The sequence below is a fragment of the Drosophila kikkawai genome, chromosome 3L, assembly GCF_030179895.1.
Source record: "Drosophila kikkawai strain 14028-0561.14 chromosome 3L, DkikHiC1v2, whole genome shotgun sequence".
Classification (NCBI taxonomy): domain Eukaryota; kingdom Metazoa; phylum Arthropoda; class Insecta; order Diptera; family Drosophilidae; genus Drosophila; species Drosophila kikkawai.
Genome location: NC_091730.1, coordinates 18696720 through 18710496, shown reverse-complemented (window position 1 = coordinate 18710496; position 13777 = coordinate 18696720). Strand labels below are relative to the sequence as shown.

At 37.4% G+C, this 13777-nt stretch overlaps 1 protein-coding gene across 6 annotated transcripts; it reads right to left on the bottom strand.

The window, feature by feature from the left end:
• Nucleotides 1–8008: 8008 nt before the first annotated feature.
• LOC121502277 (phospholipid-transporting ATPase ABCA3-like) lies at nt 8009–13739 on the bottom strand. 6 transcript variants are annotated; one of them, XM_070285582.1, is made up of 14 exons: nt 13502–13739; nt 12891–13443; nt 12695–12838; nt 11253–12452; nt 10941–11161; nt 10371–10880; nt 9940–10316; nt 9766–9891; nt 9618–9713; nt 9283–9406; nt 9105–9227; nt 8397–9041; nt 8262–8339; nt 8009–8203 (listed from the first exon to the last, which is right to left on the bottom strand). In XM_070285582.1, exons 1-14 carry the CDS (start codon nt 13684–13686, stop codon nt 8029–8031), a joined length of 4557 nt encoding a protein of 1518 aa, XP_070141683.1. In that variant the 5' UTR covers nt 13687–13739; the 3' UTR covers nt 8009–8028. The 6 variants fall into 6 exon arrangements, with proteins under 6 accessions (XP_070141683.1, XP_070141682.1, XP_070141685.1 ...); XM_070285581.1 differs by having other exon boundaries at nt 10371–11161; XM_070285584.1 differs by having other exon boundaries at nt 8009–8198; nt 10371–11161.
• Between the last annotated feature and the right edge of the window lie 38 nt (nt 13740–13777).

The following is a 13777-nucleotide window of genomic DNA, read 5'->3' as shown; positions in this document are numbered from 1 at the left end:
AAAGCCTTTATCTGCGTGGCAAACTGCTGAAGACAATTGGCACTTTCCCGGATTTCAAATGGAGCATTCGACTTATATTGTTCCCATCTACCTACTTACAAGCAAACGTGACACTTGAAGTGATTTCACCCGGACGGACACCCAGGGAAAGTAAAATGAGACAAAAGTATTTGTTACATGTTTCACATTATTTCAAAGGCACTGTTTGTTTGCCACAAAAACGGTAATGATAAAAAAACGAGCGCTCGAAAATGAGTTGGCAATAATTCTTCGGGTCATTCAGGAAACATGTGTGGCGGCTGTTGTCCCCGAAGAAGGATCTGTTTCTATCCTGGTGGTCGTGAACCCAAAATATTGACTCTCCCAAGCGTTATTGCATTTCATGCTTGCACGCATGCATCACAAGTGGCCTTTAGAAATCACTTTCCATTCACATCAGCGCGTCGTAAGCGAGTGTAAACTGTCACCCGAAGAAAGAATAAGGAGTTGGAGAAGTTCTGGTCGAGCGACGCGTCGATCCCCATATTGCAATTTATTTATTTATTCCTCAGTTCTTTTGCACTTTTGTGAGCAGAAAAAGGAAGTATTTCGCACTTTGTAAACGAGTGCGTGAATGTATTTCTCATCAGTAACAGCAGGCAGCAAATGCACTTGGAGAAAGATTTGGCAGGTTTAAGTTAATTTAATTAAACAGGGTTGGACAGAGGAATCATAAAATAATAGTTAAAAAAGATAATTGTCAAAAGATATCTTTAATTCTTCAATGATTTTTATTTTCTTAGCTTAACTTTATGAGCATACTTTTAGGCACTATTTTAACTGATTTTAAATCGCTAGTCTTTCTTTTGTCAATTTTATTTATTTTTATTCCTCATAATCTTTTTCATTCATAAGAATAGTGACTTGGGAATTACAGCGAGTGTAGACCTACATTACGCGCTAAAAGTTAAATTGAAATATGACATTTACCTCTCTGTCATAACCATTTTTCCCTAGTGTATGAAAGGGAATAAGTCGCAGCAATTTAGTACTTCATCAAAAAAAAAGAAGAAAAAGTCTCTCCAATGTATCTGTAAGGAAGCATGTACCTCTGGACAAGTCAAAAAGCAAAGAGGATGTGACCGAGGCTTCCACTGCCCAGGGGGTCGAAGCCCGCCAGCCGAGGATGCGAACTAATGCCCCAGGCGCAATGCGCGATGCGAGCAACCCTCTTGTCAGGGCCATTGTTTGGATGCTTCTTCGATGTTTGGATGTTCCAATGTTTGGATGTTTTGGACTTGTTCTGGCGAAACAGTCCCGAGCCGCGCGCAATGACAGGGAAATAAGACAACGACAAACTGGCAGCATTCGCTGTAGATTAGCCCGCCCGATCACCGCAAATAAACAAGTTCACAAATAAGCAAGCCGAGAGCAAAGAGCATTGTGTTATGTTCGCGAACGAGATCTCCGATGATGAGGATGAGTGCTGAGAACCCACAATCCAGAGCCGGGCACTCCAGCACCCAGAACTCGGAGTCAACTAGCGCCCGCTGTGCCTCCACAGCCTGCCTGGCTTCGGCTTCGACTTCCCTGCTCTCTGCACGATACTGAATCGCTGGCGGATTTCAATCGGATACAGCTGGGCAGAGCCTATTACAATTGCAGAAACAATAAATAATTATTATGTTTATGTTGCGGTCTTTTGTTTGCCTTATTAAAACATTTTTCACGCAGCGCCAAAATCTGCAGAAAAGCAACTGTCGATGTCTGGTTAGTGGAACACAATTGCTGTTCGCCTGAAGTCGTTAAATATAATCAAATGAAATGATAGAAATTAAATGAATATTTTGAGAATTATAAACAGAAATGAGTAATGTTCAAAATTATATATAAATTAAAGCAGTAAAAGTATATTGAAGTTTAATTTAAGTGACGCAAAAAAACATGTTTATTACTTAATTTTATTACAAAACTAATCGGAATATATTTCAGCTTCGTATTAAAATGTATTTTTTAATTGAAATTTAAATACAGCACATTATCAATGTACAAATAAATTCTGATTTTTGTATAAGAACATTATGTTAATGTCTGAATTTTTAAAATGTTTTATAAACGTATTCAGATTGTTGAACATATTTTGAATAAAGTCCAAAGACTTACAACATTTCATAGCATACTTTGCGGGATATTAAAAGGAGTTTTTAAAAACACCCCTAAAGAGACTATTTTAAACCAGTTTCAGGTTTACCTTTTATAATGTATATTTAATGCAAATTATAAAATTATAAAAAAAAGGTTTAGAACCCTTATTGTTGCTGTTTTAATCTTTATGTATGCAATAAATCGCAAAATATGGTATAGGCTATAGATTCTGCTTAATATCAAAAATCCATAAATACAGACTACTGTCTGAGAAGCAGTGCACGTTAAGGATACCACACACATAAAATCAAATATTATTGTTCTCATACCATTAAAAGGGTTCGAGGTGCCAGTTTCATCTCTCCAAAGTCCGGAGTTATGAATAGAGCGCTGCTGGAGAGCCCTAAAACACGTGCCGGGTGCCATATTGTTACCGTTACAGCCCCGGGGCCACTAGCCCAGGATGTGAGACGACGTCTGAATGGAGGATGGAGTTGCTGGGAGTTGTTGGGGTGTTAACACAATCATTGTGTGTCTGGTTTTTGGATTCGGAACTCGTAGTTCGGCCACCCCCGTCGTACGTCCGCCGATGCTGCAAATGATGAGTTGTGCCTAATTCATAACCACATCGAACGAATTAACTCGCAGTATGGAACCGCCCGGAAGATTTCCAAGGGTGGGACGAGGTTGAGAGCAAGGATGTGGGATCGGATCGCTGCGTGTTTAAATCCGGCCTCTGATACACGTGTCGCAATTCGTCTGGGCGAGATATTTACAAGCGAACCGGGGGCTTGAAAGTGAAATTAATTACGGTAACGAAGGGTAAGTGTCACCAACCGGATGCGTACCAAATGGATGCCTCAGCCTCAGCCAGCTCTGTCTTAATATATGGCCAGATAAGTATCTGCCCAGTGGCAGTTCCTTACAATAGACGCTTCCCCTCTAATGGGTTGCCTTTTGTAAACACACATTAAACATCCTCTGGTTGTGTCGTTAAAAAGGCACCTCTGGTATCTGAAAAGTTACAGAATCCTGGCTGCAATATTTCTTTAACAATGAAACAAATGTTTCGAATGGAAGCCATTTTGAAAATGCATTTAATTATAATATATTATGATTATATTTCATGAAACGGAAAGCTGCATTTGATGGTCTCATTAACACTTTTTGGCTGATTTTCAAAAGTGTTTTTAAGAATAAATAATTACAAATAACACAGGTACACAGCCAAAAATTTCCACGAACCATTTCAAGTTTTCCATGATATTTGGGTGCTCCTGAGTAAAAGTCCCATACAAAATTATTCTCCATCACCTACAGGTTTCGCGATATACCTAAGAATACAAAAAACCTATGTTTGCCGACATTTTGAATTACGTGGCCTATAGAATTGGACTTACCTTTATTATTTTTGGTAGGACCTACTCTCAATACATCACGGCACTACTAAAAAATAGTCCCAATCGTGGACCATTGCCCATGTCTTTGGAATTCGACGCCAAAATTGAAACTCCCAAAATTTTCAGCATTTCTGTGATGAAAAAATAATTCTGAGAATTTAATCTTATATGGAACTAATTTTAAATATTCATTGAATCTATTGTTCATTGTATTCTTTAATTTCGGTTTAAAGCGTTTTCATGAGGACATTTTATTGGATTTATTAAACGAATAAAACAGCTTTTTTGGTTTTATTATCTACTCCTATTTGCTGTCAAATTTTAAATAAGTCAAGGCAACCTATAAAATAGTAGTAGATATGTTTCTTTTTATATATAATATAAATTTAGTTTTATATTAAATAAAAATGTATTCCGAACATAACATTTTTAAGACAGCTTAGTAGCCAGCGATAATCCTTACATATTTAAGTTTAGACAAAAAAAAAAATGTATATTATATATAAAAAGAAACAAATCTACTACTATTTTATAGGTTGCCTTGACTTATTTGAAATTTGACAGCAAATAGTAGTAGATAATAAAACCAAAAAATCGGTTTTATTCGTTTAATAAATCCAATAAAATGTCCTCAGGAAAACGCTTTAAACCGAAATTAAAGAATACAATGAACAATAGATTCAATGAAAATTTAAAATTAGTCCCATAGAAGATTTAATTCTCAGAATTGTTTTTTCATTACAGAAATGTTGAAAATTTTGGGAGTTTCAACTTTGGCGTCGAATTCCAAAGACATGGACAATGGTCCACGATTGGGACTATTTTTTAGTAGTGCCGTGATGTATTGAGAGTAGGTCCTACCAAAAATAATAAAGGTAAGTCCAATTATATAGGCCACGTAATTCAAAATGTCGGCAAACATAGGTTTTTTGTATTCTTAGGTATACCGCGAAACCTGTAGGTGATGGAGAATAATTTTGTATGGGACTTTTACTCAGGAGCACCCAAATATCATGGAAAACTTGAAATGGTTCGTGGAAATTTCACAAAGTTTAATTTTGTGTTCCTGTGTAATCAGTTGTTTAATGAACTTTTCAATTTTAATTAATTTATTTATTTTATGATTGAAATATATATTTTCATATACATCAAATAAACTATATTTTCTGTAACAAAATATTAGCAGTAGATGTTTTTATTTGCCAGCAGCAGTCATGGGCACAAATATTCATTAAGTTGAAATAGCGTACAACCCGTAGCTTGGACAAGTGTTTACATAAGTCTTGAGTTTTAACTGAAAACATAATTTTCCGTCTGAGAGCGCCGTGAAATCAAGTGGCTTTCGGAGCTCCCGGCTCCGGTCCCGACTCCCGTGTGGCATATTCCCGTATTCCGTATTCAAAGCTCCGAAGAGTGAGCTGCCGTGCAGCTGGCAGTATTTGCGAGCGAAAGAGATGCTAATTAATTTAATGAAACCTGTCCGTTGCCACAGGCTCTGGAGAGTCCTTGGCCGCTTTGTACTCGTATTTGCCCTCGTATTTACATGTGCACTAGAGGTTTACGCCGATGGTTAAAGGCATCGGCGGCGGCGTAGAGGTCAAAATGACTCGGCGGCGGCGGCGTAGTAGTCAGAAAGAACCGGCGGCGGCGGCGCGTCAAATAAGGCAAAAAGGCCATTTTAATGAGTTATTTATTTTTTTTAAAGTTTTATAAAGAACAATGACACTGAAGGCCGCGCTGAAGCTGCGCCGATGCCGCACCAGCGGCGCGCCGCGGCGCGCCGTTATTTTCATAATTTGGCGGCGGCGCGTCAAATAAGACAAAAATCGGCGGCGGCGGCGGCGTGGCGCGGCGGCGTATATGTCTAATGTGCACATTAGGCTTGTACATTTGCTGTGCAAAAAAGTTGAGCTTCTATTTATAAAATGCTAAAAATGAACACTGAATTATTAAAAGGTAATTAATTATGGAGGCATTACTTGGGTTTACTTGTAGTAAATATTAGTTGAATGCTTATAAGTTTCATAATGAAAATGAGCTCGGAATGTAAGACTTAATTATTAAATTCTTATTAAAAATAAGTTAGTTATATATACTTTATATATTCAATTTCACACGAAATGATTCCTATCCATCAAGCTTATAAAAGGGAGTTTATTTCCAAATTAATTTAAAATTAATCTTCGTCCAGTTTACCCACTTAATGCCTTTAATTAAAGCTTCCTTATTGAGCCATCACGATCCCCAAGGGTTTGGCTAAACACCAAAGCAAACTTTACTCCAGTAAAGATATCAAGTTTGTATCGTTTTTATTTGGATTCCACCTTATCGCAATGTTGAAACGCGCCACGTGCTGCTTTGAAATGTCTCTGTTCGAGTTAAAAACAAATCCATGAATATATTACTGAAATAATTAACATTATCGCACCGGCAATGGGCAATAGTCGAAGCAAGGACCGGCGGACGCGTGCGCCGTTTGACTGTAATCATCGTTATCTAATAAGGGCACCGGGAACCAGCGCTCGTCCGCAAATATTTGCCTACTTCAATCCGTCATTTGGAAGTCACATGCGTGAGAATGGTAAACAAGCCGACCCGAAGGGGGAGTTAGCACCACCGAACATCCCTGTGAATGCTCCGGATTCTGGCCCAATGTTACGTCGAACATCGAAGATCCCGGCCGAAAAACGGCCACCCGGAAAAGTCAACCCGAAGAGGACAAAAGTTATACAGCATTTAGACGCTGCGCATTTCAGCGGATGGTCCTCCTCATCCGCAACACGTGTCACTGGGTTGACGTCCTCGCTCTCTCGTCCTCCTAGATACGCAGTGCACACAGTCCGCAAGCCAGGCAGCGACTCCCAGCAATCCCACAGTCCAGCGGTCCCGGGCACACATAAAAAGCAATAAACTAAAATTAAGTCAGAAAACGTGTCAAAGTCAGTACTCACTGCACTGACAGTGATGCAAAGACAAACATAAACAGCGAGCGTTGGTCCTTGTTTACCTTAATAAAGCCGGTTTCGATTCTCCTCAGTCGCCCAGTCAGTCGCTCGTGTGCCGCCAGCAAAGACTCATGCCGAATTGGTATCGGTATCGATTCTGTGCGCCCTGGATATATAGCGAATTATCCTTTGAGAGAGCTCTGTCACCCACCTAAAATAACACCGTCAGCATGTGGAAATGGGTGGAAAATAAGGGAAGTAGTACGTTTGCAAGCTGTAAGAAAATCATTAAAATTAAGTCGATTTAAAAAAGACTGTTCCGGTTTACAGTTTTGTGTTAAATTGATTTGAACACATATTTTTCAATTTTTTAAAAACGATTTTTCTTATGGATTTAGTTAGAGAAATATAAAAAACTTGGACACATTTATTACAGCTTAAATAAATTTAAATCTTAAACCTTTTAGAGAGGTTTAGAGATTTTAAATCCAATAAAATAACGTCCGAAATTGTGCTAAAATATATTAAATATTTCAGGAGCTTAAATATTTTAAAATTCCTTACGCTGTAAACTTTTTTAACACGATTTGCGATACATTTCAAAATATTTTCGTAATTGCAATATTACTGAAAAATGTTACCTAGGAAGAGTTTATTTGAAAAATAATTTTAAAGTGTTATTTAGATTCTCCAGAAATTGAGGCGAATTTATATATTGAAAAGATATCCATAAATATATATATTAAAATGTTTTCCCTTAAATAATTCATTTAATTTACATCAAATCGTCGGCTTTCTAAAAAGGTATTACATTCTTTTACAGTTTTTTCCAGAGACTGTCCCAAATACATAACTATATTGTATTGCTAGAAATATAAAAAAAGGCCATCATATAGTTTTTGTATTTTTTAAAGTACGCCCCTTGAACACCCCCATATTGGAGTCCCATGTTTGTATTTATGTCTAGACAAATATTATAACGCATTCCCCTTCAAGTGGGACTCTGCAGAAGGATACTTAACAAAGGCAGAGCCCCGGCTTAAGTGCAAACATTTGTTTGTCTGACATTATGTCAAAATTAATTTGGTTGTACCCAGTGGATTTTATTTCTCCTATCTTAAGAGATTCGTATCTTGTTAATTTTGCGATTCATTTTATGGCTAAACCGTAAACGGAGCGCGGCCCTTTTTGTTTTATAATTTATTTTGATCTGGCCGCGGCATGCGTTTTCGATTGATATTGATGGTTCCTTCTGGCGAAACATGTTTTGCTCATCAATGAACACTCGCGCTGAACCTGTTTTCGCTTACCTCATTTAGTCTAAGGACCTCTGTGGCTCTGCGCAGTACAAAAAAAAAGACAAGGAGGCGATACAAACTTTCACATGGCGAAATACAGATACTAAATAACGATTCCGGCTTTGTTTCATATGCCGCAGCATCATTATTTAACCGCTTACAGTGCGGCTTAACATGCTGCATAGTTAAAACTGTATCCTCCAGCCATTAATTTTTAACGACAAAATATAAAGCCAACTAATTAAAGACGCTGCACTGCATTTAGTGGACTATTCTAAAGTTTTGGGTTACAAAGGACAGCTCAATATCTTCGTGTTTTAAATAAAAGTCCGAAATGTATAGCTCGTGACGATTTTTCTCTATGATCCTAAAGGCTTTGGCCAGTGGAATTGATGAATTGTTTATATAAAAAAGCATGTCACCTTGAATATCTTCTCTGAAGAAATATATAAATAAATATTATATCTTAAATAGAAGCAAAAAAAGATACTTACAATAAATAAACATCTCCAAAGTTGGCCAACAGAAACCGTGTAATTTTGTCTACAATATCTTCCATGTTTATTGGAGGACTGTTGGAAAAATGTATCAACTGACAACAAATAGAATTTAATAAACAAAATACTTGCTTAATTACGGCATAGGGTCTGGCCTTGGCCATTAGGATTAGGCCACGACTTAATTGATTTCTATAGCTTGCCACAGGACCAATGGCGTAAAGCTGTCCTCGGTTCATCAAAGCCAATCGATTGCAAAGGGTTTGAAAGTCGCCCATATTGTTGGATGATAATAAAATCGCACTGCCGCACTGATTGACGTCTTTCAGAACATCCAAAACATATGAACGATGAGCTGTCTCCAATCCAGTCGTGGGTTGATCCAATATAATCAAAGGAGGCGAGCCTAAAACGGCTATTGCGGTGCTCAACTTACGCTTGTCGCTGATTGTATACATTCGTGCCCTCTTATCTAGATGTCGTCTAAAATTGAGCTTATCCGACAGATCCTCGGATACATCGCGAACTTGTCTGGATTTTATCCCCCGAATGAGGCTGAATATTTTTAGATTCTCACGACCCGTAAACTTTGGCTCAAAATAATTATTTTCGGGACAATAACCCATGAATTGGAAGGCCCGGTATCGGCTTGTCTTGTTATGAACATCAATGCCATGGACAAAAACGTGACCCTTGGATAACGTCTGTTGGGATATTATTAGTTTATTAAGTGTGGTCTTGCCAGATCTTTCACCAATCAAGCCCAGAATATCCATGCTGCAAAATAATTTAAAAAGATATATTTTTTTAATTTAAAATATAAAACAGAAAAATACTTACGGTCTCAGTCCGAAAGTAACATCTTTAACGGGCCTTTCCATATCATTTGCTCTTACATTATCCAGGAGTAAAATATTGTTTCGCCTTTCACTCTGCGTCACTCTTTCTTGACCTGCATTAGATCTATTAAAAACAGTTCTTTTTAACATTGATTAAATACAAATATAATACAAAATACCTTTTTCTGCCAGGACATCCCTTTTCATAAAGTAAAAGTAATGTAAAGTAAAGCAAAGCCAAACCGATAAGTACCCCGAGATATGGTAATGCCGCCCAAAATATACTCCACTTTGGATGTTTCTCTAAATAAAAATGGTTTTTAAATGTTATTAATAATTACATTTACCAATCTAGCTAGGCGTGGAAATGTATCTATAAATTTCCCTTTATTTCTTACCCCTTCTTTCACGGCTTACAAGGGTGCAAAATGGGCTTTCAACCATTTTTTTTGGGTATGAACGTTACACTTTCAAAGCTACTTTTAATTAGAATAATTTTTATTTGATATCTTACCGCATATTCTATGCATCATTGCAATGGCTGTATAAATGGGTATTAAATATAGTATGCCAAAGGGAAAATCCGGAGCACCGAGCTGAAATGGTATGACTAAAAAATAAAATTAATAGGTTTACATTAAATAAAAACTCTATAAAATTACTCAAAAGAACAAATAGAAGTATGGGTGTAATCCATCCAAAAATTGTGCATCTGCAGAGTTGCATCAAAAGATATAAAAAGGGCAGCTGAGCCAGATTAAAAAACATCAAAGCAATTATGTAGGCAACTAAAGTAAACAATATATAATATATTTAAAAACTATTAGTATGTTTACCTATTTCATCACTAAAACCTTTCCAAAGTACTAAACTCATTAGACAAACCAAAAGTACAGAAAACAATGTAAGCCACAGCCAGTCCCAGAGCAAGTGGGATAACCAGAAAGTGGCCATATTAATGCCCTCGACTTTTTGCAGTAGCTTAAAATTAAGTACACGTTCTCTTATTATATATGCAAGAAAAAATCCTGTAAAAATACTCAAACATAAAAGCAATACAAATAAGACATCACTTTCCAAACATTTCGCCTTATATGTTGTACCGATTTTGTTATGTTGCAATGCTGGATATGGATAATTGTAAAAATCTATATTTTTCATGCGCATGTCAGTGATCTTTTCATAACTAGAACAATATTTATCCAGCAGCTGGCTGAAAACTTAAATTCTTAACTTTTACATATATCTTTTGTATATTTTCTCTTACTTGTTTGCCAGATATGCCATCAGTGAGGCTGCAACTGCCTCCGAATGCAGCCATTTTCGACTATACAAAATTTCATAGTTGCATTTATTCATCCTAAGTGCAAAGATATGCTTGTCATTTAAGTAGGTCGCATTTTCCAGATCTTCTTCTTCAACTGCCGTACAACGTTTAAATTTATATTTCACCAACGGTATCAGAGGATGTTCCGTGTCATTGTTTTTAGATATAGCATAACTGCAGGGCCTGCCATATGAATCTAAATCTAATTTTAAAGGTTCTTGGGATATCCAAGTTCTCCTGGCTTCCTTGAAGTTCTTAGGCTTGAAGGGTAACTTATTATTAAAATAAGCAAGTAAACCGGCAAAGGCCATAGAGAGTAACAGGGGTAGAAGAATAAACAATAAGAGGTTGTTCTTTATGTGATAGAACTTTTTCAGTGTCATCCCTTGCCATTGATTAAAGCACAGTTTATTTCGATTTAATAAACTTCCATCTGGTTCTTCGGGTAACCTGCAGACATCAGGGCACTCAGTTACATTCTCGCAGCAAGAGGCAGTGGCGTTCAGGTACTTCTCTATTATGGGCATGGTTCCGATCTGAATGGTATCTATATTTTGACATTGCACTGATTTCTCCAGAGCCTTCAGCAGGGGCACAATTCCGCAACAACTGGACTGCGGAATATTGCATGACGTTTCGCACTCATGACAGCAGATACTGGTGTTGGGAACATATTTCTCAATTAATGAAGTTATTAGTTTTTCATGATATTTTAGGCCCTGAGAGCAGACCTGAAAACGAGGAACAAATCGAATTAAAATTAAAATTACAAGGAACAATTCTTCTCCCTCCTTTTTTTAGTTTACATTTTCAGTTGCTTACCAATTGATACCCCGTTCCATAGGTGTTTTTTAAGAACGCAGCTGATCCACTGAATTTTAATTGGCCATCGCATAAAATGGCCACCCGATCGGCCAGAGCATCGGCCTCATCGATATGGTAAGTGGTCATTATAATGGCACGACATCGCTTCTCGGTCTGCAACATGTCCCAGAGCATTCGCCTTTCGCAGGGATTCAGCCCCTCACTGGGCTCGTCGAGCAGAATAATGCGGTTATCCCCACAAAAGGCACAGGTCACCGCTAGCTTCTTTTGGTCCGCCTGAGATAAATTGCGGCTTTTCACGTCCCTAACATCCCAGAGATCCAAGGCCCTTAAATACCTCTCAGCTGAGTGGTTCCTTAACTTTCTTCCCGAACCTCTTCTCCGCAAGGACGTATACAAGGTAGTATGCTGCCTTACCGTCAAATTAGGGAATAAGGCATTATGCTGGGGTGCTAACCCCACGGACGATCTTCCCTCGGGGTTACCCATGATATCCACATTATCTATTCTCACCCATCCGGAATCCAGGGGAATACTGCGGGAAATCGAATGCAATATGGCCGATTTTCCCGAATCGGAGGGACCCAATAGGACTGTTATCTGATCTTGGTACATATTCATGCTGAAATTTCTGAGATGTGCCTTATTGTTTTGCCATTTTCGCAAATTATTTGCCTCAACAATCATAGAAGGATTTTCATTCTCCGGCTGCTCAACAGGACGTTTGCGGCGGCACACTGAGATTCCATACCTCCCCGGAACAATCAATTCAGCGAAAAAGGCAATTAATAAACTAATTAAGGCTACTATGCCCATCATTGAGAGAATATAACCAACGTCATTAGTTAAGCCTGACTGAGAAGTATTTTTAAATGAAATCATATGATGCCACTGCAGTCCTGTATTATCATAATATTCGAAATAAAGTATACGCCTTAGGACTGCTAGGAAAGCATACTGCAGTAATATACTGAGAATATAGTCCAGAATTATAAACATTGAGTGAAAAAATGCAAAAAGCAGAAATCCTAGAATGCAGAAGAAAGCTGCCACAAATGCAGCCAATATGACATTATTAATTAAACTATAAACTAAGAAACAAAAGCAAATGCCACACAATGACCATATGAAAAAGACAAAAAGTAAAGCCCAGAAATTTGAGCACTGTAAGACACTTCCATTTTTACAGAAAGCCGCCTGAAAAGAAAGAAAATAATTAAATAAATAAATATTTAATGCAAAGATTGTTTTAGTTCAGGAAATTGCTAAACAGATGGCGCCACTATTCGATATATCGATACATATTCTGTGCTGGTGTTCTAGCTAGAACTGTTTTAGCTATTTTATAGCTGCTTTATAAACAAATTCAATAAACTAATATTAAATTAATAAATATAAATCCTTTTTGAAAATCTCTGCATTTTCAAGTAAATTCTTACCTTAAGTAAAAATATAGTCAGTAAATTAATAATGAATAAGACAACAAAAGTGGATATAAACCAGCATAAATAGTGCAAGAACCGATTTGACCCTGCCATATTCATTAAATCAACTTGCTGTCTCGTCTTTTCCCTGGTCATATGCTAAAAAAAAGGATTTCATTATACAATTTACACATTTTTCAAGAAAACTCACCATAACCAATCGGATAAAAGGATAAATGTACAAGACGCCAAGGTAGAAGCCCAAAATATATTCCTCTCGCCTTTTAGTTGGATCGAAAAGTACGCGATTTAAATAATTTTTATATTTTCCATCAAGAATAAATGGATGTGATGCGATCGTTACGTCAGAATTCTTATGAGCCTGGTTAGAGTCCGGTTGACTTAGAAATGCAGTAATAGCATTTATTATTTGCAAGAATCCCTCATCGGAGTAGTAGGACTCTGGAAGATCCGATATTCTTTTATCCGTATGCCAAAGATTGTCCGGCCTAGTTCGCAGGATACTGGGAAACCGAATGGTTACTTCGGTGTCCATATCCTTGACCTTCCAAAGTATGCCGCCCAAATAGTTGCCATTAATTAGATATTTAGCCATATTAGCCTCGTTCTTAACTCGAATCACATCACTCAGCTGTAAGGAATTTCTTAATGCGGGTACAAGTTTATCCGCCATTGAATCTGCATTCGTGTATAGTAAAAGTTTCCAAACGAGACCCACATCATTGGAACTTTCTAGGAAATTCCTTTAAAATAAGACTGGTTATATTGTCTTTGAAATAATTGATTTTCTTAGGAACTTACTGCAGCGGATACAGTTTCGTATTACCTCCAAGCAATCCATTACGTCGCTCTGAACACTGGATAGTGTTCTTATCTCCGTGGCATCGCAAAATAACTAAATGTAACATTAACAGAGGCAACAGGAGATACAAAAGTATTTCCAGTCTTGTATATGTCCTAAAGTTTTTGGCTAATAGGGCAAACATTTTAAGGAATAAGAATCGAGCTTAATTACAAACATCAAGAACACTCCAAAACGAAACACTTCTCATCACCTACTAAGAAAACAATCACTAA

Coding starts and splice junctions, on each gene's coding strand:
- LOC121502277 (XM_070285581.1), bottom strand. CDS start 13,686: ATGTTTGCCCTATTAGCCAAAAACTTTAGGACATATACAAGACTGGAA. Junction 13,444..13,501: donor ACGAAACTGTATCCGCTGCA/GTAAGTTCCTAA, acceptor CTTATTTTAAAG/GAATTTCCTAGAAAGTTCCA. Junction 8,340..8,396: donor AGACCCTATGCCGTAATTAA/GCAAGTATTTTG, acceptor TTTTTCCAACAG/TCCTCCAATAAACATGGAAG.